The 27,231-nt window shown below is 33.8% G+C and overlaps 1 protein-coding gene across 1 annotated transcript in view; it reads left to right on the top strand.

Moving 5' to 3' along the window:
- The window catches only part of RBM26 (RNA binding motif protein 26), a 95,298-nt gene that overhangs the window by 51,771 nt on the left and 16,296 nt on the right, over positions 1 to 27,231 (top strand). Inside the window, exons 13-20 of the mRNA XM_011997297.1 lie at positions 112 to 243; positions 1,445 to 1,516; positions 9,876 to 10,001; positions 10,349 to 10,423; positions 11,836 to 12,003; positions 13,547 to 13,651; positions 17,475 to 17,675; positions 20,302 to 20,388. Of these exons, the coding sequence (XP_011852687.1) occupies positions 112 to 243; positions 1,445 to 1,516; positions 9,876 to 10,001; positions 10,349 to 10,423; positions 11,836 to 12,003; positions 13,547 to 13,651; positions 17,475 to 17,675; positions 20,302 to 20,388 (966 nt within the window). The remainder of the gene's footprint in view (positions 1 to 111; positions 244 to 1,444; positions 1,517 to 9,875; positions 10,002 to 10,348; positions 10,424 to 11,835; positions 12,004 to 13,546; positions 13,652 to 17,474; positions 17,676 to 20,301; positions 20,389 to 27,231) is intronic.

Consider the following 27,231-nt stretch of genomic DNA (forward strand, 5'->3'; position numbering starts at 1 on the left):
CTGTATTTTAAAAACTTTCTCTGCATGGGCAATTTAGTAACAAAATAACACAGGTCGCTTTCCATCCTCTTGAATGAATCAACTTGTTTAACATTTTTTTCTTGTTCTGAGGTAATGCAGCCTTTAGTCCAGCAGCCCATTTTGCCTGTTGTGAAGCAGTCAGTCAAAGAGCGACTGGGTCCAGTACCTTCAAATACTATTGAACCTGCAGAAGCCCAGAGTGCCACTTCAGACCTTCCTCAGGTAAAGCGAAGATCTTACAATGTGCCTGTAATAGGTTCTCAGTAATTTAGTTTCCCTTGGTGATTTGAATTATAGTTAATTATATATATTTTACATAGAAATATGATAGTCTTTACATATTTGAACCCCACCTATAAGGTTTTTTTTTTTTTAATTTTTACCATTACCATAACATTTTCTCAGTCTCTACTTTTCCTATAGTATTTGAATCTTAAATTCTTCTCTCCAGTTAATATTTATGAGAAAGATTTCTCTCTCACTTTGTGGAGGAGATATATTTCAGCAAAACTGCCTGAAGAGTGAAGTTGAGTACATTAAATCTTATTTTTTCTATCATCTTTTTACTTAATTAGAATTCTGTTCCAGAGATAATTGTGTAGTAGACTGAACTAAAAGCTTATGGGAAGGGAAGGCTTAAACCATCAAGTTAAGCATGCTTGATATTATACTGTTTTAAGTACTTAGACCGCTCTCATAACTTTGCATCACTTATTCCTGACTCTGGGATTCTTTTCTCCATGTATCATTTCCTTCCCACTTCCTTCGACACTTGAGTGGCAGTTTCTTGTTTCTACACTCTCAGTCTCTGAAACTTAGCTTTTCTTTGTCTCCCGATGTTTCAGCATTTGCTGTGTAAAATAGAGTTAGGATGTAGTATCCTACTTAGCTAATGGATGCCACCTTACTAAAGTATTCTTCCTAGATAATTCCTGAAGAGTAAGATGTTGAATTTCTGCAAGGACATGCAGAATATCAGTTGGTAAATTATTAGTTAATTTTAAAAATGCCCAGTCCTAACATCCCAAATTATCTCCAAATACAGTATATTTGGATATAAAATAAACATACTTTAGAAGAAGTTGGCACTATTTTTAAGCTCAGTAAATGGGCATATATTTTAATTTTTAAAATCTGAGATTTTCTCCTAATTTATTCTGTGTCAGTGGCAGGGACTTTAGCAACCACATGGCTCAGACCTCTTAGTTTACATCGTTTTTCATGATTGAATAATATTGCATACTGTTTATTTTTGTTTTCTCACATATTTTCTTTCTCTTTCTTTTAAGAAGAACCAAGTTTTTGTGGTTAGTGTTGGTATACTCATAGGCTCTGTATATATGTAGAATCAGAATGTTCAAGATCCCAACAGACTTATATATGTTTGGGGAAACACTGAATATGTCCATTTTAATTTTTTTAGAATGTAACTAAGTTATCTGTGAAGGACAGGTTGGGTTTTGTATCAAAGCCATCTGTTTCAGCAACTGAAAAGGTAAGAAGAATAGCATGATGTGTTTGTCTTGGCTTCATAAATGTTTTCAGGTGGCATCTTAATTTTTAATTTTTTTCATAGTTCTAAACTCTGGCTTCTTAATAGTATCTGTATCTTTTCCTACCTTTTGCTTTCCATTTGCTGAAAAAGAAAAATATTTTCCTTTTTTTACTTTTGCATCAGCATTTTAATACTTGCCTCCCACTATATTTCCGTGTATTCCATTCCTTTTCTTTGTTTTATTCTTTTTATTTACTTTGTTTTCCTTAGAGATACTGTGCATTTTGATTTGACAGCTCTGGCAGCCTAATAGAAAGGGCCATGATTAGGAATTTCACCTGAGTTTGAGCCCTGGCTCTTCACTTACTAACTGCATGACATTGGGCAGTGTTCTTAATTTTTCTGAATCTTTTTACTCATCGGTAAAATGGTGATGGTAATATTGGTCTTGCTCATGGGGTTTTCTGAGGATCAAATAAAATCATTTGTTTACATATATTTTCGTAAAATGGAAAAGATGATGTAAATGTAAGTTTTTTACTTATTACTCAACAGTAATTGATGTAGCATAACAATACGTTTAGTCATTTTTTTTAATGAAGGGGTAAATATTTATTAAATCAGGACCATTTATGGATATATCTTATAGTTTTGTGTAGATGTTATTTTTTTTCTGTTTAGGTATGAGTAAATGCTTTGTCTTTAATTTTATTTGAGGCATATGAAATCACAGAATGTGAGAATTAAATAATCTTTCTTAGTTCTATATGCTTATCTTAAAATCAAGGCCCAAACAGTGTTATGATTTCATCTGTATACTGAGAATCACTGAGCCAGAACTAGAATTTGGGGCTCCTATTTCTGGTCCATGGCTCTTTTCAGTTTGAAGATTGGAAATCGATTTCAGAGATAAACAGTACATCAGTGAGATAGCTGCCCTGTTGTCTTCACTATATTCTTCAGTATATTATTTTCTTTATTTACAGTGTTAAACTTCGGCAGTTTTAGATATTTGAATCTGAGTTTGTGTATCAGACTTTCCTCTTGGGCATCTCAGCATTACTTCGGGCATAATGTGCCTAAAATGAATTCGTTGTTTCCCATATAAATTAACTTATCCTAGCCCTTAGATCAGAAAGTGATACCACCATTTTCTAAGCTGTGTGATCTAACAGCCTTACAATCATTTACTTGTGTTTGCAGACCGCTTCTTTTTCTGCCACCTTCAGTTCCCTAGCCTCTGGGTACAGTGTCTTAACTGGAATCCTGGAATTCCCCTCCTCTAGTTTGTACTGTCACCATCCTACACTCAGACTTATTTTGGTGTTAATTCATTATAGAAACTTTGAGTTTCTCAGCTAAATTACTTTCCTTGATTCATAGCTCATCGATAACTCAATAATTCTAGTTCTGTTACTTCTGCTCTAGTCTTTCCTTTCTACCCAAGGGAGTACTTTTCTGCTCATTGTCCTTTGGCCTTTCCTGACTTTTATTATTGTTATGTTTTTTGGGGGGGTGATTTTTCTGGAGTGCATTTCCCCCACCTAACTAAATTCTAGTCATTCTTTAAAGAGTGAAAGTCTCTCTAACATCTCCCATGAAACCTCCAGATTTTTCCGTTACCCACCTCCTCCTTGGAATTTCTGTGCTGCTTAGTCTGTGCCACTAAATTTATCAGTATCAAATACTTACTTTGATTAGGTTTATCCTCCTTGAAAATAAGTATTGCAGAAGAAAGAAACACTGGAAGTGTTTGAGGTGATAGATTTTGATTATTACATAATGTATGTATGTATCAAAACATCACACTGTACCCCATAAATATGTACAATTCTGTCAATTAAAAGTAAAATAAAACTTAACACTAAGTTCAGCTATACTTAGTGTACTACTGAGCAATTCTAGAGACATCTGAAATACTCAGTTATATTTGGAGTCTGTGTAATGTAAGATTTGGACTTTTAAAATTGAAGTATGTACTGATAGCTTTTATAAAATTTTTGCAGTGTGAGTACGGATTTGTAGTTGATAACTTTACTAATGGATAGACTAATATATATATATTATGTTAATGCAATAAACCACTAACTGAATTTTTATGGAGAAAAATTCATTTGTGGTAGCAAGCTATTTATGGGGAAAAATATTTTTGATAAATACTGTAAACAGCCTATTAAGGAAAACAGTAAGTATGTAACTTTTATTTGTCTTCAGTGAGTGTCTTTACAGAGAAACATTTTATTTTTGCTTATTTCTGTTGTTTCTGTTCCCCTAATCCTTAGGGGGTTTGGGTCCAAAACACTTACAGGGCAGTGATTCAAAGAAGTCTTAGAAAGAATAGAAGAATGTTCCCCATCATCAAATATTAGTTGAAAGATTCTTTATTTAAAAAAAATGAAGGCAAGGGAAAACCCAAAGCTTGTATCTACACAGTATCCTATGTCATTATTAAAGTAAATGAATGCGCAAATGTAACATTTTATACCTTCCCTATCAACCACATGCAGTAAAACCTTTAGTGATTATTCTTTATTCTGAGACCCCATTTTCATGAGGGGGCTAGAAGAGATTAAAGTTAAAATGTAATTGCTGATGGTAAATACGAAGATTTGCAATAGGTATGTAGTTATTATGTGAATAGATTTGATAAATTGTGTTTGAGTGCCTCTGCTTACTAAAGAAATTCATGAAGAATAAAGGGCTACATCTGTGTATACTGTCCTGGTTAGTTTTTTTAACTGTTCAAATTATCTTGCTAAATGCCTTCTAAATTCTAAGAAGGTAAACTGAATAACCAATGGAATATTTAATCTTTTTTATCATATCAGCTTTAGATATCGAATTTATGATACAGGATGTTATTGTTCTTTACTCATGTCTTTTACAGTTTAAAAATATATCTTGGTCTCTTTGCTTGATGGTATATTAACATCTATACCATGGAACTTTTAAAAGGAAAATTGTCTGGTATAATTAAAAGAATATTGCATGTCATAGAGAAACTTCAGCTGTTGGTTTAGCAGCTGCCATTGTGTAGATGCTAAGCAAATCTTACTATGTTTCCTTGGATTTTTGAAATTTGGATTTGTTGTGTAACTTTGCTACTTTAAAGATTTAGAGGAATTTGGCCGGGCGCATGGCTCACACTTGTAAACCCAGCATTTTGGGAGGCCGAGGTAGGCGGATCACAAGGTCAGGAGTTCGAGACCAGCCTGGCCAATACAGTGAAACCCCGTCTCTTCTAAAAATAAAAAAATCAGGTGGGCCTGATGGCGGGTGCCTGTAATCCCAGCTACATGGGAGGCTGAGGCAGGAGAATCGCTCGAACCCAGGAGGCAGAGGTTGCAGTGAGCTGAGATGGCGCCACTGCACTCCAGCCTGGGCGACAGAGCTAGACTCTGTCTCAAAAAAAAAAAAAAAAAAAAGGGATTTGTGATAGTTTTTTTTTTTTTTTTTCTTAACTGTTACTGACTTTTTAATTTTTTTAAATTAATGCATTGGCCTCTGTTGGGATTATCTCGATTATTTTTTTACAGGAAAATATGAAATTAATTTTTTTGAATATATTAGCTTTGCTGAACTTTGTAGTAACTAGGCTATTTGTGTAGCAAAAATTCATTACTAGCTGTACGTATTTTTTACTTTGATGTTTGTTAAAATATATCTCTGCAAGATTTTTAGTCTTTGTTTCTTTTAATCCCTTTGTCTATTCCACTTATATGTGGAATCTTAAAAAGTTGAACTCATAGAAGCAGAGAGTGGAATGGTGGTTACCAGGGGCTGAGGGCAGGGGATTGGGAAATGTTGATCAAAAGATATAAAACTTCAGTTAGACAGGAGAAATAAAGAGATCTATAGTACAACATGGTGACTATAGTTAATAACAATGTGTTGCGTTCTTGAAAATTGCCAAGAAAGTAAATTTTAAGTGTTCTCACCACAGAAAAAAAGGTGAGGTAATACAAATGTTAATTAGCTTGACTTAGCCATTTTACAGTGTGTATATTTCAAACAGCATGTTGTACATGATAAATATACAGTCATCAACTTACAGTGATTTGACTAACGACTTTTCAATTTGATGATGCATTTATTACTTACAAGTTAAAAATGTATCTTCAACTTAAATGGGATTTCAACTTACAATGGATGTAGCCCCATCATAAGTTAAGGGACATCTCTATGCAGTTTTTGTCAATTAAAAGAATAAAATTTTGAAAGATACAAAAAAGGTAAGATAGATCAGTGCATTCAAACATACTTTGTATTCTTGGAATTTAAAAACTATTAATATCTAAAAGTATGTATAAATTTAACTTTAAATCAAAATCCCATTCTTCTCATCAGAATTCTCAGGCTTGGTACAGAACGCACATCTATGTGCTGCTTTAAGTGAATATCATAAACGAATATTCAGATTTACTGAACAGGTGACTATTTACTTACTATGAAGACTGACCATACAGTAACTGTATTAATACACTTCTTACACATAGTTCCTCAGATACCGTCTTTTGATTGCATTAAACCAAGGTATTTCTGCTTTAAAAACCTGTTGGAGCTATTTATTGTGAGTGTGGCTGTTAAACATCATAAGTATATTTGTATGTAATGTCTACTTGGGCATTGGTTATTTAAAAATGATGCTTGGATAACTTAATTTTACAAAACACTTTTTCCCCTTCCATTCTTATCTATGAAAAACAGCTGTTTTTCTCTTTCTTTACAATTCCCTGTAGTTATGACTGGTAATACTTTACATAGGAAATAAAATAAGGAGGTGTTAATGGATTGTAACCTCCCTCTCTTTAGGAAAAACTAAAGGTATTAGTGCTATACATTTTAACAACACAGCATGTGATACTTTTCAACTTACTTTCTGAGTTCAGCATACCAAACCTGACAATATACTATAAAAAAGGAAAATTACAGACTAACATCTGTCATGAACATAGACACAAATATCCTAAACAAAATATTAGCAAATGCCCAGTGATATGTGAAATATATAATCAGTCATGGCCAAGTAGTATTTATTCCAGAAATTCAAGGTTGATTTACCATTGGAAAAATCAGTTTAATTGACATTAGTAGAATGAGGGAGGAAAAACCCTAGATGGTTTACCTCAGTAGAAAAAGCGTTTGATAAAATCTGTTACTTAGTTACATTAAACACTCTGCAAAGGAGGAATAGAGAAAAACTGTTTAATTTGATGAAGGAAATCTGCAAAAAAAGAAAAAAAACTGCTACAGCTAACATAATACTCAATTGTCAAATATTGATTGTTTTTCCTTGAGTTTGGGAAAGACAAGGATGTCCATTCGCATCACTTTTTTTTTTTTTTTCAGTTTTGTACTGGAGAGACTCATGGGTACACTAAGAAAGGAAAATAGAATAAACCATATAAAGATTGGAAATAAACAAAACTGTTTACTTGCAGATGACATGGTTGTAGATACAGAAAATCCAAAATAATTCACACACAGTTGAGATTAAGTGTAGTAAGATGTATAGAAGTAAATATGTAAAAATTACAGCACATATAGAAATGCATTTGGAAAATAGAGATGTGGTTGTTTGGAGAAGTCAGTGTGTGTGTTCTTAGGAATTGAAGTATCTTCTTTTCTGTTGGGCTTGTTACTTCCCTCCACTTAGTTCATTTTTAATAGATTTTCTTCTTTTGAAAACACGTGTTTCTTACTATCCAAACTATCTGATCTCCAGAACCAAATAGATTCAAATAGTGAACAATACAGTTCATTGTTTATAAGTCACATTTTTACATTTTAACACGTCTGACATTGGGCTGTGTCTTATAATTGTTAGACACAGGTTATGACTGGCAACCTTTTTTTCTTTAGAAGGGGTACATAATGATAGTGTGTCTTGCAGTCACTGAATTGTAGGCTCAGTGAGTCACATTCGCGCATGTTCTAGGTTTACAGAGGGATGTTCCTAGATCATAAAAAGGAAATGGGAATGCTTCTAGGAATAAAGGAGTCTTATCATTGTCAGATACTTTTATTCACTTTGAACCAGCACTCCTTAGCCTGATACTACATGTTAAGAATGATTTGAAAAGAAGTATTCTCACTGAAACTGGAGATACTTGGTTAAATCAATTATATGGGTCTGTTCTGGGCTTCTCACTGCTTTTATTATGAAGATAATATAAAATAAAAACTGGAAAATTGAGTTACGATATTCATTGTTTCCCACTTAAATAATTAGGGTTTTTTTTTTTTTTTTGGCCACAACTTTTCAACTAATGGAATCCTCATGAAGAAAACAGTTTGTGAAACTTAATTAGACTCTGTTTTCAGCAGCTTATCCTGTGTTTCTCTACTAATACAGTTATTGTCTTATCTTTGTATAGTCATATGGTTTGGCGTTTTGTGCTGTGGTAAGGTAGCATGGAAGAAATTTTTCTCTAGAACTGCAAAGAAAGGTCACTGAAGTCTGACCACAAACAAAATCTTTGTTTAATTGGTCAGTTGTGGTGACTCACACCTATAATCCCAACACTTTGGGAGACCAAGGCAGGAAGATTGCTTGAGCTCAGGAGTTTGAGACCAGCCTGGGCAACATGGCGAAACCCTGTCTCTACAAAAAATACAAAACATTAGCTGGGTGTGGTGGTGCGCGGCTGAGGTCCTAGCTACTTGGGAGGCTGAGGATCACTTGAGCCCATAAGGTGGAAGATTCATTGAGCCAAGGTCCGTGCCACTATGCTCCAGCCTGGGTGACAGAGTGAGACCCTGTCTCATAAGTATAATAATTGATCAAATTTTAATACACATCAAGTGTTGTTAAGAACCTTTATTTTTAAATGTCAGCTGTACTGTATGAAACTAGTACAGTTATAGTATTTTAGGTTTTTATTTCATTTAGAGGCTAACACCATCTTGAATACTTAGAATAGTGATTCGTGATGTTCCCTAATCAAATTTCATGATGAAAGCTTAGAAAGTAGTCTTCAGATTGCTACTTACGTGTTATAACCAGATGTTAATGTTTCAGTGGCTAAAAAATAGGGCCACTTTTCTCATTTATACTCTTAAACTTGAGTAGTTCTTTTAATCTTATTTAGGTCATGAACTCCTTTAAGACTTTAGAAACAGTTTTTCCTCAGAAAACTTGCAGTGTTCACACACATGCTTTCATGTTTAGTTTTATAGCGTTCGTAGATGGCCCTGCAGAGATCCCTAGGCTTCTTTTTAAGAACCAGTAACCAACCACCCCATGGAACTTAAACTGTTTTGCTTTTGAAGGGTAAAAAAGGTACCCAATCCTTTTTTTTTTTTTTTTTTTGAGCTGACCATTGTGTAGGAAAGGTTGTCCACTCTGACCTGTAGTCATTTCAGTCTAGTTTAGTGCAGAAATGGTTTTTTGAGTACTTACCCTGTGCCCTGGGCACTGTTTGTAGCACTGAACCAAGTTAAAAAACAAGCAAAATCTCTGCCCTCTTGGAATGAAGTTTTGGGTTGGTAAGGACTTTAGACACCATCATGTTCATCTTCCTTATTTTATAGATGAGCAAACTGAGGCCGAAAATGGTACTTGATCTTACCCGTGGTCTCATAATTAGTTGGTAACAAGACTTAGGTACTGGAAGATGCACAGAAGAGAAAAGCATAGTCTTTATGTTAATGCCCTTACAATGTAGATGGGGAAAAGACACATTAATTAATATATTATCAGGTCGTTTTTTTACTAAATCGCTAACACTAACTAAAAATAGCTAATAGCATTTTTACCTAATAGCCAAAGGAATAAAATTTCATGTGAAGACCTGGGTAGAAGAGAGAAATGATTCAGGCTTTGTAGAGGTCTTGATTTTGTTAGGCTGATTCTAAGCTGGGTTTTGGGGAATAAGGTCAGTTCAAGCTGAAGGAACATTGCTACCAAAGGAATGGAGAATGAATGCAATAGGGTATGTTTCAGAACTGGAGATTGCAAATGATCATGTTAAATTGAGGGACAGCAACCAGTTTCCTCCTGTGCCATGCTCTTGAGTGTGGTTTTTGCTTTAGTCACTAAAAATATTAGTAAATATATTCAACAACTAATACTTTCTCAGTGATACAGTAATAGCAGTGTTTTTGACATTTTTATGTTTTTCTTTACTTTTTTTTCTGTAGGTATTTGGTGTTAATTTTTTTTAAATGTTAGAGCTTATTTATACTCTACCTTTCAAATCACCAAATATGATTTCATTTTTATAAGTATAAAATACGTTTAGTTCAGTGTGTTTTGAAGCTGAAGTTTGACAGTAGTGCTTTAAAGTTGAGTTTTATAGAAAATAGGATATCATGAATGACTGATACATATTTTTAAAAGTTAAATTTGTATTGGTAGGTGTTGTCTACATCTACTGGCCTAACAAAAACAGTTTATAATCCAGCTGCTTTGAAGGCTGCACAAAAAACCTTACTTGTTTCCACCTCTGCAGTTGATAATAATGAAGCACAGAAAAAAAAACAGGTAAGTACAACTGGTATAGTATAAAAAATTTTTGCATATAAGAAAGGTTTTCTTTGTGTATGTGTTTTTTCAGTGCTTATTGCAAAATAAGACTAAAAGGGTGTTTGTTGGCTGCCACTGAACCTTTATTTTCCATAGTATAGCAGTAAATAAAAATTTTTTCTTTGGAAGAAAGGTTCCCGTGATTAGTCTTTGAAACTTGCATACATATTTTAAGTTTTACATAGAAAAGGCTTGCATATAATTTTTGTTGACAGGCTTCTGCGATTACAACCATTTCTCTTCTCTTGAATAGTATTGTTTATCCTTAGTAATATTCTAATGATATTTTTGATCCCTGATTCTAGGAGGCATTGAAACTTCAGCAGGATGTAAGGAAAAGGAAACAAGAAATTTTAGAAAAGCACATTGAAACACAGAAGGTAAAATATTAGAGTTAGATTTGGCAAAATTGCAAATGTTATAATTTGGAGTGAACTTAATGTTATACTACATAGTCATAAAAAGATTTGCTGTAATTGGTAATGGTAAAACAAATATTTGTCAATGATAATATTGAAGATGAAGAGCATACATCAAATGGTGGGTATACTTTAACTGGTACTATAGTTATCAACATAAAATGAAATTAAGGTGTTTATTCAGCTGTGTTGCTGCACAGTAGTTTGTTCAACAGATAATTAAATGGAACCTTTTTTCTCAGTATTGATATGTACCTTTCTTTACTCGCTTAGGATCCTCTAGTCCTGTGTTGTTTAGTATAGCAGTTAGTAACCACATCTGACTGTTGATAGCTACATCTGACTGTTGAGCATCTGGAATGTCTCTAGTCCAAACTGAGATGTGCTATAAATGTAAAATATATACTAGATCTCAAAATGTAGTACAAAGAAAAAAGTAAAACATCACAATTGTTGAAATGTCACATTTTGGATATATTAGGTTAAGCAAAATATTTTATTTAATTAATTGTATTTGTTTCTTTTTATGTTTTTAATGTGACTGCTAGAAAATTAAAAATCACTTATGTGATTTGCATTCTTTCTTTTGGACCGTGTTACTCTAATTTATGACATTTAATTAGTCTCAGTTCTTGATTATGTCTTGTAATGAAGGTTAGTAGTATGACATTTCAAAATGTTGAAAATACAGAAACTGCATTTTGATTTGAAATGTATATCTTTTCTAATTTAAAGTTGGATGTACTTAAGAGAAATCACAGTACTTTACAAAACCAAAAACTGAAGCCATCCTAATTCAGGAAACCTACAGTAATCATGTGGCTTCTTTTACCCCACATTATCTTGCTTATCTTACTGTTTCCTGTTCATGTTGGGAGTATCATTCTCAGGTGAAAAAGTAATTAAACATTCATTTTTTCTAATATCTCATCGTATGAAAGGAACCATAAAGCTTTTTCTCTTGTTCTTTCTGGGCTGGAGATGACATTGATAGTGGGAATACTTAGAGGTGGTAACATCAACAAATGAATTAGAAAGTAAAATTGTTAATATATTTTTCAAAAATGATAATTTTTCAGTGATAGAATTGAGTTTCTTCTGGTTGTGTGCTTTGAACTTATGTTCTGAGAGACCCGAATAGTAACAGTTCTTCACAAATTTAACCAAGAGTAAAACTTGAATTGAGATACAGTTAGCATCACTGAATCTGCTATTCTGCTATCTTTAGATAATTAGTCATGGTTAGCCTTCTTACAAATGCCTAAACTAAAAAAAGTAGTAATATTTATTTTTAAACTTACTTTGCAGTGTTTGTTTTGTTAATGATAGTAGGAGTAATTAGCTTTATTTTTCTCTTTTTAAAAATTTGGCAGATGTTAATTTCAAAACTGGAGAAAAACAAAACAATGAAGTCTGAAGATAAAGCAGAAATAATGAAAACTTTAGAGGTTTTGACAAAAAATATTACCAAGTTGAAAGATGAGGTCAAAGCTGCTTCTCCTGGGCGCTGTCTTCCAAAAAGTATAAAAACCAAGACTCAGGTATTTTAATTTGTATTGTTGTTCATATTACTACTTACTAAAGAGTATTAGACACTACATTTTTAAGATTCAGTTTTTCTTGTAGGTAATATCTTATGTTCAAAATCTGACCTTTGTATGTACCATTCTCCCCCTGCCATAAATTAAAAAGTATGAACAAGTAAACTCTACTAATTTTTTAAATTCTGTGGAGTTATAGTTGGAAAGTCAGTAATTAGAAAAATAGTCATGGGTAATCTTGAAAAGGCAGCTTGAGGACAAAGTGATATAGGTACTTGACTGCTTGACTGAGGGTTTGAGTTTTATATAGTAGTAGTTGGTGATATAGAGGGTTAATAATAGAAAAGTATTAATAACATTCTGACAACACTGTCCACAGTGGGTTGATTGAAAAGGGGAAAATTCAGGTAGATCAACCTATTAGATACAAATAAGTGAGCAAGATAGTTTTAGATGGTAATAAGTGATTAAGAAAAAACAGAGTTATACAGTGTTTATACTTGGTGTGTCTGTATGTATGTATATATGTATAAAGTCATGACTCCAGTTGACATTTTAAATTCAAACCCAACATCACGTGGTTCTTCCTTATTTCATATTTTATTTATATTCCCATAATGACAACTTGGTTTCACTAATATCAATATATTATTATTAAACACAGTACTATAATACATTCAAAGTAGTACCAAAATTGCTACAACAATACCGCTCCCAACAGCTAACTAAATATAAAATTCAAAATTTATTTACGTTCTTTAAAGCCTAGGTGTATTCCACTAAAGGTGTGAAGTCAGAACTATGGTCTAAAATTACTTTTGTCCCCCTTTTGTGTAGTTGCTAATTTGATAAAGTTAAATCTATTTGCATTTGTATTCAGTTTTGGAACCTTTCTCTCGGCCCCAGTTCTTGCAGATTATATTTTATTTTTTGAACAAATGAAACAATTCTCATGGTTCAAAAGAAAAACCATGTAAAAAGGAATACATAAAAGACCCGTTTCCCTTTGATTCCTGGCACTCTGTCCTCACCCCTTATAGGTCACCAGTATCACTAGTTCTTTTTTATCCTAGATTTTCTTTTTGCAAATGTATATATGTAGATAGGTATGTTTTCTACACCAGTATCATTAGTTCTGTTTTATCCTAGATTTTCTTTTTGCAAATGTATATATGTAGATAGGTATGTTTTCTACATAAAAACATACTCCGTATTGCTCATTAGCGCCTTGGTTTTTTAGGGTTTGTTACTTACTTTTCCTTTCAGTTATTTCCTTTAAATTACCCCATATCAGTCTACATAAATCTCCTTCTGGCTGCTATATGGAAAATGAATTATAGGAAAATCAGTGAAAGTAGCAACAAGTTAGGAAGCTGTTGCAGTATTGTGGAGGTGTGGAGTATTTTGGCTTGTACTAGAGTGATTATACTGGAGATAGAAATATATGGATTAAATGGGACTGTGTAAAAGTTATTATATAAAGGTTTGTATCAGTACAGGATAATAATTACTGTCACCTAAAATATTAATTACTATTTTTTAGATGCAGAAGGAATTACTTGACACAGAACTGGATTTATATAAGAAGATGCAGGCTGGAGAAGAAGTCACTGAACTTAGGAGAAAGTATACAGAATTACAGCTGGAAGTATGTTTAATCACAACTACACAGTAGGCTTGAAAGAAGCAAATGCAGTTGTAGTGGTCAATTTAAAAATATATTCCCTTCCCTTCATTCTCATTAGTAATTGTTGGTAATCCCTGGCATATATATTGAGATGTTAATATAGGAAAGAGGGAAGAGGTCAACAGATTTTTCAGAGCTGCTAGGTAAAATCTTACTTAATGAGGAGTGGCAGTAATTCAGCCTATATCCCCAAGTTCCTCCATTTCTAATGAATTTTATTTCTTTTCTATTTTTGTTCTGTCCTCCCTGGAATAGAAACCTTATAATAAAGACTTTTCAGGTATTCTTACGGAGATATTCTTTGCATATAAATTGAGTTGCTGTATGACAGTTTTAGCTGGAGAACTATATTGAGAACTATTTTGAAGAATATGTTTACTTGAGTTTTGCCTATAGATGGTGCTGTGGATGTTTAGAAAAGAGAAATAAACTGCTTTCTTGTAATTTAGTTAGATGGTTATTTATATAAGAAACAACTCCTGGTGAAATTAATTCCTGTTATATGACATGAGAATTTTTGAATAGCAAAACGGTGTTCAAAATTTGGAAATGTATTTTGAAATAGACATTGACGTCATTAATACAGTTGGCACATGTCTATATTGTGGTTTGATACAGGAATTTAAGATTTTTATACTTTAGATTATTTAGCTTTGTCTGAGATTAATGCTTTTTTCTGAATTTGTTGGCAACTTGATCATTTTTTGGACATGGTAGAAATCTATTTTGAATACTGTCATCCAGGTATTAAAGACTTAACTTTTAGTAGCTACCAGACTTGCCTTAAAGCTCTGTCTTCTCTGAAAGTCATAGGAAGCCGTAGGATGTTGTCCTAAATGTGCATACCTTTGTATTCTCTGGAAACTTGAAGTGGTTGCATGTGTGTCCTGCCCAATATTTTTTTGGGGAAAAAAAAGGTTTGAAAAATATTTCTTTTATGTTAACAGAGAAATTGTGTTTTTCCCATTGTAGCAATTTTATGCCAGTGTTGGTGGAATCTTTGAAACAAAATACCATTTTCAAAATTCTGGCCCATAATTTAAATAAATAATAGCATTAACCAAATTCCTTATTATTCTGTGTTTTGCTTTTTTATTGTAACATAGCTAAACACTGAATGACATTCTCTGTTTTTCCTTTATCATGGCTTATGTTTAGTTTTCAGTAATTATTAGTTTTATGCAGTAATGCAGTACTTCCCAGAGTGTGTTCATTCACCACAGTAATTCCATTAGTTGTTAATAGAAAACTAGTGAAAAAGGTTCTTAGGCTAAATAATATAACCTTAGAACAGGTTGTATTGGATGTGCGTTTTTACTGTGGGGTTTCTTAGAGGCTTTTAATTTCTGAATCTCTAAAAATACATATTAAGTATTCAGTGTTACTCAAATTTATTTGTCCAGGGACCCCCCTTTTGAAGGAGCATTTTGAGGCATTAATATTCCTCAGAGCATACTTTCGTATATACTGTTCTATAATATTAATCCTTGACCTTTAAAATTTATTATTATGTATTATTTTGTTATACTGACAAATGAAGAATTATGTATATGATAATCCAAAATGTTTTGATATATGTATAAGTTGTGAAGTGATTACATCAAGCCAACATGTCCATCACCCCACATACTTGTGATTTTTTGATGAAAATTGAACATTTAAAATCTGCTGTCTCAGCAATTTTCAATTATACAATAATTATTATTAACCGTAGTCACCAACCAGTGCTGTACAATAGATCTCTAGAACTTACTCTTCCTATCTGACTGAAATGTTGTATACTTTGACCAACATCTCTCCATTCTTCGTGCCCCCACAGCCGCTAGTAACCACCATTCTGCTGTCTGCTTCTATGAGTTTCATCATTTTAGATTCCATGTATAAGTGAGATCATACAGTATTTGTCTTTCTTTGCCTGGCTTATTTCACTTAGCATTATTATTTGGATATTAGATGATTATTTTAGCTAATGTTAAGATTAACTGTCTTGAGATAAAGAAACTGAAATACTTATAGTAGCAGAGATTTGGCAGCTGTGCCAGCTTCACACTTCCATTGGGTATCTCACATCTAAGACTCAACATCTTCAGAGTTTTGCTTATCTTGCTCCTACACCCCATCTGTACAGTTATGCAAACCAGAAATCTGGCAGTCTTAATTGATTTCCCCTTTCCTTCAGCGTCTATATCTAATTAATTATCGAATTTTACATATGTTACTCCTAAATGTATCTTAAATGCGTTTACTTCTATCTCCATTGCCACTACTGTAGTCCAGACTTCCTTCTTCCGGTCTTTCGTAGTGGCATACTGAATGGTTTCCCAGCTTCTTTTCTTCCTTCTACTCTGTTCTTAAAACTCTAGCCAGAATATCCTCTTCAACACTGATTTGGTTACATCACTCTTTTACTGCTTAAAATCTTTTAATTTATTTTCATGGCTCTTGGGATAAAACTCAAAATCCTTGACATGATCCTTAAAGTTACGTGTAATCTGACTCTGCCTCTCTCCAGGCTTACCTCCCCATCCAACTACACTGAATTATATTCATTCTTTGGGAAATTACATTTCTTTCAGTGTTGGTGCTTTTTTTCATGCCGTAACCCCTACCTCATTCTTACCTTTTTCTTTGCTTCTCCTTTGATTCATTGAACAAGTATTAAATACAATCCACCAGCTACTGCTGGGAATAAAGCAGAGAATAAAATGGAAAAAAAAATAGTTTCAGGGGACATACATTCTAGTGGGTTATTCACTGCAAATCTTTGAAGTTCTTTTCAAATCTTAAAGCATTTCTTCACTTTTTGAGTCACTTCTCATTAATACAATTAAATAACTTAGTTGTTCTTGTTGTTTTTTGAGATGGAGTCTTGCTCTGTCGCCCAGGCTGGAGTGCAGTGGCGCGATCTCGGCTCACCGCAACCTCTGCCTCCCGGGTTCAAGTGATTCTCCTGCTTCAGCCTCCCGAGTAGCTGGGACTACAGGCACTGAGCCTGGCTAATTTTCAGTATTTTTTGTAGAGACGGGGTTTTCCCATGTTGGTCAGGCTGGTCTTGAACTTGTGGCCTCAGTGGATCTGCCTGCCTCGGCCTCCTAAAGTTTTGGGATTACAGGCATGAGCCACCACACCCGGCCATAACTTAGTTGTTTAATGTTTCTTTACACTTAGGATTTGAGTTTCGTGAGAGTAAAGACTTGTACACAGAAAGTGCACATTAAGTATTTGTGGAATGAAGGAATGGTGTGCTGTCATCATACAGAATAATGTGGTAGAATATCAATATGTTACAATGGTTCTATAATGATAGAGATAAGTAATTAAAATGATTTGAGATAACTGTACCTATTGAAGTCAACTGGCAAACAAATAGAAACATTGTATTTGAAAATCATAACTGGAAAAAATATTTATTGTGAATGTAGGTATTATTTATCTGTTGATTAGCCTGACTTCTGAAGTAACATTTAACACTGTATACTTGGAAATCAGGAGTTGCTGATCTTTTGGTGATATATCCTGATATCTTAGAGAGCAAGAACTTAGAAAAAGGCACAGTTAGTAATTCCAAGACCTCAGTGTTATTTTTTTGTTTCAATTTACTAGCCACCTACGTTTACTTTCACCAAACTAAAATCCCGATTTAAATTATGTGATCCTTCTATAGAGCATTTGAATACATACATTGTCAAATTGCGTTAAAGTTTTATTCATCTGCCAGAGTGTAATGCTTGGCTTGTGTTAGTAATCGCAGCGTTGTTTAACCTGTGTGTCTGATCTCTTCTAGGCTGCCAAGCGAGGGATTCTTTCATCTGGTCGGGGCAGAGGAATTCATTCAAGAGGTCGAGGTGCAGTTCATGGCCGAGGCAGGGGGCGAGGGCGAGGACGAGGTGTGCCTGGTCATGCTGTGGTGGATCACCGTCCCAGGGCATTGGAGATTTCTGCATTTACAGAGAGCGATAGAGAAGATCTTCTTCCTCATTTTGCGGTACTTTCTTACTGCTCAACAAAACAAATACTGATAATCATCACTGGGGATAGTAGACATATTTAAAGAGGATGTTATGAAAAGGACATAAGTAATTCCAACTCGTTAATCTGAACAAAGGGTTTGAATAATCTTTAATTTTTTTGTTAATTTAAAAACAAACTGTAGGATTTGTGTAATTATCTAGAAGAGACATTACTATTCTTACACTTAGTAGGCCATGAAGTATTGTGAAGTGAACAATATAAACTTTATTGTTTCAGAGAGGGAAAACTTGTAGTTTAGTTTTATTTGATATTTACTTTTAAAGAAAAGGTTAACATATTGCATGGGCCATCCAGATTTTTAAAAATTAAAATAGGGTTTGTATTTGTTAAAAATGTATTCTTGATCTAGCTGACCCAGTATTGAAACAAGATAAAATTTTGACCTATGATCTAGAAGTTGCCTTAGTCTGTGTCAGGGTGTAATGAAAAAGACTTTATCTAATGGTAATAGATTGACCTACAAGAAGGGAGAATGGGATTCTAGTCTCTGTTAATCCATTATTTAACTTGGACTTCCTGGGATTTATTAGGCTCGTGTTCAAAATGAAGATTATACCTGCTGAATGACCCTTTCATCCCAAATGCTGTGATTCTTAGTGGTATCCCAGAGGTTGGTTACTAAGCATCAGTTTTACCCTCAGCATTATATTTAATAGTAGTTGCTCTGGAGATATGAAGGAAATAATCAGTTATTTATCCTCAAGTCTTTTAAATATATCAGTTTAACACAGAGTAAACTACAGACATAATTTATAATGAAATTATAATTTATTAAGCACTATAAATACTGGCATATGATGGAAAAAACAATAAAGGAAAGTTTCATGAAGTAGTAAAACTGTAGTTTAGATCTTACAGAATAGGTAAGCTAGTAGGTAGGTACATAAATGATTTAACCTTTTGAAAATTCAGACTTAGGTGTTATTGGAGGCTTGCAGCAGTTACAGATATTTTGTCAGGACATAAGCAGATATTGACAGAAATGGTTTATGTTTAAGAAATAACCAAAATGATTAGTATTTAAGAATGAGGAGTCTAAAGTCCTGTTCTTGATGGATTTGAAGGGATAAAGAAAGGAATTAGAGAACTAGATAGGAGCTTGGAGATAAATCTTGCCCAACTCTTCCCTGCTGTGTACCCCACTTCCACACCTTCCACAAGAGAAAGGAGATCCAGATAATTTGTATGTTGTGTATAGTTTTACAACTAATCAGGAAACTAACAACGAATGTGCTAAAATAATCCAAACAGACAAAGTGAGTTTGTTGTGAGTATGTTTTGGTGAGACTAAAGTTCTTTTGGCTGGAGAAGTATTCAGAGCCTCTGAATAAAAATTCTGACATGCATTTGGACATTCAAATTTCACTCCAAAGTTCACATTTAAATTATTAGTCTTAAGTTTAGTTGAAGTTTAGCTTCTTTCTCTCAACCTATAATTTGAACACATGGTGGATGTCAAAGAAAAAAATTGACATTATTTAATATCTGTAATATTAAAGGGCCATTAACTATTACAAATTGTGATTAACAAAAATGCTGTATATTCCAGTACCAATAGTAATAGTAATAAATATTATAACTGAAAACCTGTAGAATACTTACTTTGTGTCAGGTATGCCCTCTGAGTGCCTTATGATAATTCATTATGAGTTATTTGGATAACCCTGAGAGGTAGATACCTTTATTATGCCCATTTTAGAGATGAAGAAAATGATGCATGATGAGGTTAAGTAACTTGTTTACACAGCTAATAACTGGCAGAGCTAGAATCTTAGTGGCTCTAGGACATTGTCTTTACTGTGCTCTACAGAACATTTTTATGATATGTGTGGATCTAAGGAGATTAGTTATAAACTTTGGGGGTGTAAGAAGGAAGATATTGGTAATGATATATAAAGGACTAGAATTTTGTGGGATAAAGGTTGCTGTTTGTAGAAAAATCCTCCCACACATGAGGGAAAAAATCCAACAAACCACAAACAGGAATAATATAATGTTTTTAGTGTTTAAATGTTCTAAACAAGTATAAAGTACAGTGGAGTGTGTAGTAAGCAAAACCATGGTCAGTTAGAATGTTAAACTTTTGAATCAAGAGAACTGTAATCTCGTCCCAGTAATTAACAATTAACTTTGAGGAAGTTAACTTAAATTTTCTTTTTCTTTCTTTCACCATTTATTGGGAATGATACCAAAAACTCATAGAAATTCTGAGGATTCAGTATGTTGCTTAAGAAAGAGTTTATCTTGGGATTGGTTTAATGAGTATAAGAGGAAAGTTAGCAAGAAAGCTCAGGCTTTGACCATTATTTCCTTCATTTAAAGCATAGTTCAGTCGAGTATAAGTCTTACTAATTCTGGGAAGTATAAATTGTGAGTAAGATTGGAATATAGGACCACCTTTTATCTTATAATATCAAACACTAAAATAAGTTGCTCACTATACTTTTCTGTTAACCATTATGAATTGGTATGTATTATGGGTTATATTTATTAGTATTTTAATGTTTTTTAATACCATTAGGATTTTTGGATATTTCAAAATATTTATTTGGAGGAAATACTTTTTTTTTAATTTAAAGCAATATGGTGAAATTGAAGATTGTCAGATTGATGATTCTTCACTTCATGCAGTAATTACATTCAAGACAAGAGCAGAAGCTGAAGCAGTAAGTTTTCAAAATAATTTATCAATTCAGATTTAAATGATTTATAAGTATTACTTTTAAGTTTTAATATAAATGAATTTTTTTTTAACTTACTAGATAATGTGCTTTGATAATAGGTAGAACACCTGAAGTGGAATTCATGCCCTCAAAGAATGTTCTAATGCAGTTAAGCAATTCTGTGTATAATGTAATACAATTAAAATACGTATTTAGTCACCAAGTGGAATGTCAAATTGTGTTGTCATGAGATACCAGGGATTCTCCTTTCTTTCTTTTTCGTAGTAGATAGGGCCACCCCACTACCCATTATTCTTTTTTTTCAGCTGACCCAGAACAGGATCTGCTTTGGCCGAATGAGTGGTGAGGGATAAGGTACAAGCAGTTCCAATGTCTACCCATCTTAACCATTCCTCATCTGCTGCTTTCTGGTCTCATCAAGGTGAACTCTAAAAGAAGTGTCCCTAGTTCAGCATAGCCCCAACTAGACTTCTGTGACTTTTTGCCTAAGACATGGTATATACCTCTAACTTTGAGGGTACTTTTAGTAAGGTTACCTTAAACCATCAATCTTGAATTGTCTTTCCAAGGACTGACCGGAATATATGCAACCTTGTCTTTCATTTGGGTTCCAAAGATTTAAAAAAAGGAAAATGGGAGTGAGGTGTGGGGGATTCATAGGAGCCTTTTTTGCCCTGTGTGTTCTTTCTTCAGGAATTATAGAGAAGACAGTGTCACTGTTTTGTCCTTGCCATTGTTTCGGGGATGAAATAGTTTTCCAAATGAAAGAGTGGGATGCTTTTCACAAGTTTTAAATTGATTACAACTTAAATAAGTTTTGAAAAAACCTCTAAATTTATTTATCCTCTTTGTAGTGAATGTTCTCTGCCAGCACAGTGGTACATTGCTTACCTGATAGAAGTTGCCTTTGGAGCATTGTAACCAGTATAAGACTATGGGTCTGATAAGTCATTCAACTGGAGCCTTAAAATAATCTAGTTTTGGGGGTGAAGGTAGGGGGTAGTACACTATTTTATAAAACAGGAATTCCTGATCTTAGGGTGTTCTCTTTTTAAAGCTAGTTTTGAATAATCATTTCTTTAATGATCTTTTGTGAAAGTAAAAAGTAATTTAAAATTGATGAGATTTTAAAACTCTTATATGTGTGTATGTTATATTGAAAAGGGTATATCTTTGATTAAATGTTCTCTCCAGGGTATTGTTAAGTGCAAGTGTAGAATAAACTTCCTTTCAGTAGGCAGTTGACAATTTTTAGTCTATTGCTAGATAGGTAGTTATGTTCTATATATTTTCTAGGAAACAGTGGTATTGTAAAACAATGATAGTTATTACTGTACAAATGGTTAAAATATTGCCAAATTTGTGGATTTAGTAAGAACTTTAAATATGTACTACTTCCCTTGCTTGCTTATATGGCTGAGAAATATAGGCTGAGACCTGTTGACACATACCTTCTTTCTTGGGTATTGCTTTTTGTACCTTAGATGTTTATACAATGTATTTTTCAAAATGAATAGCAATCAGAAATACCAGGGATTAATGTATAAGGAAGACTTTAACACTGAATTACAGGAAGGTTGAATAAGTGACAGAATAACTAAGGTCAAGTTAGGTCTAATGAGAGTTACCTATTTAGAGGAAATAGCTTTAGTTGGATTTACTTAACAGACTAAAAAGAGTAATGACCACTGCTATGATAAATGTTTAGATTTTTAGTTATAAAAATTGTTAAACCATAAACATAACCTTAAACCAGAAAGTTTCTTAAAATTTTGTAGTGTTGGAAAGAATAGAAAATTAAGTTGAAGCTTATCTTATACAAGCAGGATACATATAGAGCAATGGTCTTCAAACTTTTGGATTTCTGGGAACAGTAAAGTTTAGGAATTTAAAAATTTGTGTGTTTGTCATAGAGGTGGCAATTTTTTATTTTGCCACGGAAGAATACTTTAAAAATACAAAAAGATTGTCATGTACTATCACCATTGTTATATAAAATAAAGGAAATTTTAACACTGAAAATGTAGGAGAACATAAACTCGCAATAAAGGATAGACTTCCCAAGGAAAAATTGTCAACTCTTGCCAACGTTTACTTTCAAATATTACATTGTTCTTATTTTCTGGACCATTGTCCTAGATGAGTGAATGAATTTATTTTCTATAACCAATAGATGCATAGTATTTCAAGGTGAAAGTACAGGAATAAATAAGGTAATCGAGACGTTCATATATAACTGAAAAGTGAGAAATTTTCCTCAGGAAAAATAGTGAAGCATTTTAAAGACTATAAGCAGAACCCTTCTAGCTTTAGGTTAAGATGGTTTATGGTTTGACTCTGTCTTGTTACCTAGAAGATGGTTCCTATTACCTTATTTTCTATTTTTTTGTATATCAGCATGCCAAAGTACTAAAGTCGGATAAGTACTCAGACAAGAATAAAGAAATAGTCTCTTCCATGACCTGATTAGAATATTATCTTTTCTGCCCTGAATTGTTACTGTACCTTTGTAGGAGCCCTAGATCCTGTTGAGAATAGGAATAATTAAGTTGCTGTTTTAGAATAATCAGACCAAAGATGAAACCTATAGTCCCAAACTCAGAGAGGTACAATTTTTTTTTTTTTTTTGAGACAGAGTCTCACTCTGTCGCCCAGGCTGGAGTGCAGTGGTGAGATCTCACTGCAAGCTCTTGCTCACTGCAAGCTCTGCCTCCCGGGTTCATACCATCCTCCTGCCTCAGTCTCCCTAGTAGGTGGGACTGCAGGCGCCTACCACCATGCCTGGCTGATTTGTGTGTGTGTGTGTGTGTGTTTTTAGTAGACACGGGGTTTCACCATGTTAGCCAGGATGGTCTTGATCTCCTGACCTCATGATCCACCCGCCTCGGCCTCCCAAAGTGCTGGGGTTACAGGCGTGAGCCACTGTGCCCAGCCGAGAGGTACAATTTTTTATATCAAAAGGAAAGAGGGACCAGGCGCAGTGGCTCACACCTGTAATACCACCACTTTGGGAGGCCAGGTGGTGTTGGTCTCGAGTCCAGGAGTTCGAGACCAGCCTTGGCAACATGGAGAAACCCCATCTCTACCAAAAAATTAGCCAGGTGTGGTGGTGCGCACCTGCAGTCCCAGCTGTTTGCGAGGCTGAGGTGGGAGGATCACCTGAGCCCAGGAGGCAGAGGTTGTGGTGAGCTGAGATCATGCCACTGTGCTCCAGCCTGGGCAACAGAGCCAGACCCTATCTTAGCAAAAAATAGGGGGAAAGAGAATCATGTTTTACTAAATGGATTCAACCAAAAGAAGTCAAATTATGTGCATAGTAGAGTTTTTGTGTGTGTGTTTTGACTGATACTTAATAGTTATTAAGTGCTGCTATGTGATGGGCACTGTGCTACCAGAATTAGTAACTTGAGGTCTGAAGCTTGTGGGAAAGTAGCCATGTGCATTGAACACTGGAGTTAAAGAACTGGACGTCTTTTCTTTGTAGCTTCTAAAAATTACATTTTGCATGTTTTTAAAAATTCGTGGTCATATATATTATATAATTATAAGTATTTGTGTTCATAACTCCTGCTTTAACATTCTATAACATTACAAATATTAATAAACTTGCTTTTAGACTTCTTTTATATATTAGTTATTTTATCGTTACTAAAAATGTAAGGAACCGTAGGATTGCAATTTACTCTTTGGTGATTATCTATATCTCAAGTCACTTTTCTCCATAGTTTTTGCAAAACACTGTTTCTGCAAGAGATCCCCTAACAAAGGATTCTCTTGTCACATAAGTTTGTGAAAGACTGCATTTTTATATTCCATTTAGAAGTGTAGTCTAAATGAACTAAGTCCAGAGGTAAACAAACCTGTTTAATTTTGTTTCACCCAACATTTTTCCAAACTTAATTATTTCCAGAACATTTTCCATGTAAGATGTGGAATCCACAATTACTTTTCATAGTTTTTTCCTCCTTTGTTAGATCTTTAACCTTTTTGCTTTCTGTTGTGTATATGCCTGTTTTCCTTAATTTGCTGTAAGCTTTGAATGAATGTGTGTAAGAGTAGTCAAAAGACTAGAGAGAAGCCTCTAAATAAAATATTTCAGCTTTAAAAGTCAATTTTTTTTGTACATTTTATAGTATAGAAATCAGAATCGTAAAATGTGTTCCCACATGCACATCATTGAGCTTCAGCAATTATCCACTTAGGGCCAATCTTATTTCGTCTATATTTCACTCACTACAACTTGCCCACTCCTTATTTTGGAGCTATTCACAGTCATTGTATCATTTCATCTGTAAACATTTTAGATAATAGAACCTTAAATGATGGAACCAGTTTCTGGAGGTTCAATTCCTTCTTTTTTCATTTAGTTTTTCACGTAGGTTGGCTCTTCGAATGATAGAGCCTTAAAAAAATACAGTACTACTATCACACCTAAAAATTATATTTCTAAATATCAAATATCCAGTCAGGGTTGACATTTGTCTAATTTCTTGTAAGTTTACTTTTTAAAAATTAGGATCTAAATGAGGTTCATATTTTGATATAGCTTGATTGGTGTTATGCAGTCATAAATTCATAAATATTTTATGGGTACAAATCCATTGCTGTCAGTTATTAATGTTAAAGTTATTCCATCTTTGGCCAGGAGACTACAGGTTGGCTCCTGAGTTCTTTTGACAGGACCTGAGTGGTCTGTGATAGTTTTGTTCCTTCTGGTATGAATAGGTGTTCTAGGTTCATTTTAAACACTGTCTCTTCCAGACCTGGAATTGACCCTTTCTCTAAGGAGCTTTGGTTTATTTATTAGGCAAAGGTATTTAGACACTAGTCTGGGTACTAGGGGTATGCATTACTATTAAGTATGTTAGTGTCACTAATCCTTCTCAGTTGTCAGAGCTGGGAGTGAAAAAAAAACCATATATATATATATATATATATATATATATGCACATATATACACATGTATAAAGATGAAATAAATTTAGAGCTCATACTGATACTTTGGATTTAATTTGGGCTATAAAGTTTTTAATACATACACATATATACACACATGCAAGTAGATAAAGATAAATTCAGAATTTACTCTGATGCTTGTTAATTCTAGACTATATGGTTCTTACTTAATCTCATGGGTCTTAATGTGTCTTACTTTTTTCCACCTTTCTCACTGACACCAACATGCTGGGTGAAAGGATATGTACGTTTAAATTTTAATGAAGCTTGCCCGCCATACAGGTTATACTTACTTGCCCACCAAAGATGTGGGCAACATTCTTGCCATAGTGTGCATGCTACATACTGGTTTTACTACTTTTCTTATGAAAAAAATCCATAGGTATGTAGTTTGTCCTCATTTTTATCGGAGTGGGATATCAGTTTTATCTTCAGTTTTATCAAACTGAAATAGCAACTCATTTAGGTTTTAATTCACTTTTCTGATTGTAGTTGAGCCATTTTCACGTTTAATTAAATGCTGTTTGTTTTTATGTCTATCAACTATTAATGTCATTTGCCCATTCTATTATATTGCTGTGAGTAGTCTATTCTTTTTTTTTTTTTTTTTTTCTTGATGCAGCAGCTCTTTGTATATTTGGAAATTAGCTCATAGGTTATATTTTTATGAATTTTCATTTATGCTGTATTTTCCACAATGAGAGTTAATTGTCGGTTAATCTTTTTTAATAATTTGACAGGCTTTCACTAATCTGAGATGATAAACATTTTCCCTTGTTTTTTCTAGTACTCTTAATAGGTTTTTTTTTTTCTTTGAAGACTTTACATTCACTTTTTAAAAAATTTACATGGAACTTATTTGGTCTAAGGAGTGCAATAGGAGGCCTATTGGGTTCATTAGTTAAGTCTAGTTTTTCCAAGCTTATGTGAAATATATAAATTTCCGGTATGTTTATTTGGGTGTTCCAGACTCTTCCACTGATAAGTTTTCTCTTCCTGTGCCTGTTTCTCACTGTTTTAATTAAACTAGCTTTCTCATATATCTCAGTAGTTTGTCAGGGCAGTTGTTTGGATTCCCTCTCACACCCAATTATTACTCACTTTCAGACTCTTGCTGGTATGTTTTAAGTGTTTATTTTCTGTGTAAACTTTTGACTAAACTTTCAAAGGATAGACTAAGTTACGGGAGAATGAACATAGTAATACTAAATTTTCCTCAAATACTAAACCTTCCTCTGAAAGCTCATTGTCTTTCAAGTTCTTCAGTACTTTTTATATTGTAAGAGCATTTTAGTTTTTTTAATATAGCCAGTGTATATTACTTACTAATGTTAAGGTTTTCTTTTTTATTTATTTATAATTTTTATTTTTATTTTTTGAGATGGAGTCTCGCTCTGTCACCCAGGCTGGAGTGCAGTGGCCGGATCTCAGCTCACTGCAAGCTCCGCCTCCCGGGTTTATGCCGTTCTCCTGCCTCAGCCTCCCGAGTAGCTGGGGCTACAGGCGCCTGCCACCACGCCCGGCTAGTTTTTTGTATTTTTTAGTAGAGACAGGGTTTCACCATGTTAGCCAGGATGGTCTCAATCTCCTGACCTCGTGATCTGCCCATCTCGGCCTCCCAAAGTGCTGGGATTACAGGCTTGAGCCACCGTACCCAGCCAGGTTTTCTTAAAAATTAATTTAAGTTTTAGATTCAGGGAGTACATGTGCACATTTGTTAATGAGTATATTGCATACTGGTAGGGTTTGGGGTTCTAGTATACCCATTACCCAAATAGTAAACATTGTACCCGTTAGGTAATTTTTCAACCCTCATCTGTCTCCCACCCTCCCTGCTTATAGTTTCTGTATATAGACAGCATATATTGC

This window comes from Mandrillus leucophaeus, unplaced genomic scaffold (genome assembly GCF_000951045.1).
Source record: "Mandrillus leucophaeus isolate KB7577 unplaced genomic scaffold, Mleu.le_1.0 Scaffold536, whole genome shotgun sequence".
NCBI classification, from domain to species: Eukaryota; Metazoa; Chordata; class Mammalia; order Primates; family Cercopithecidae; genus Mandrillus; species Mandrillus leucophaeus.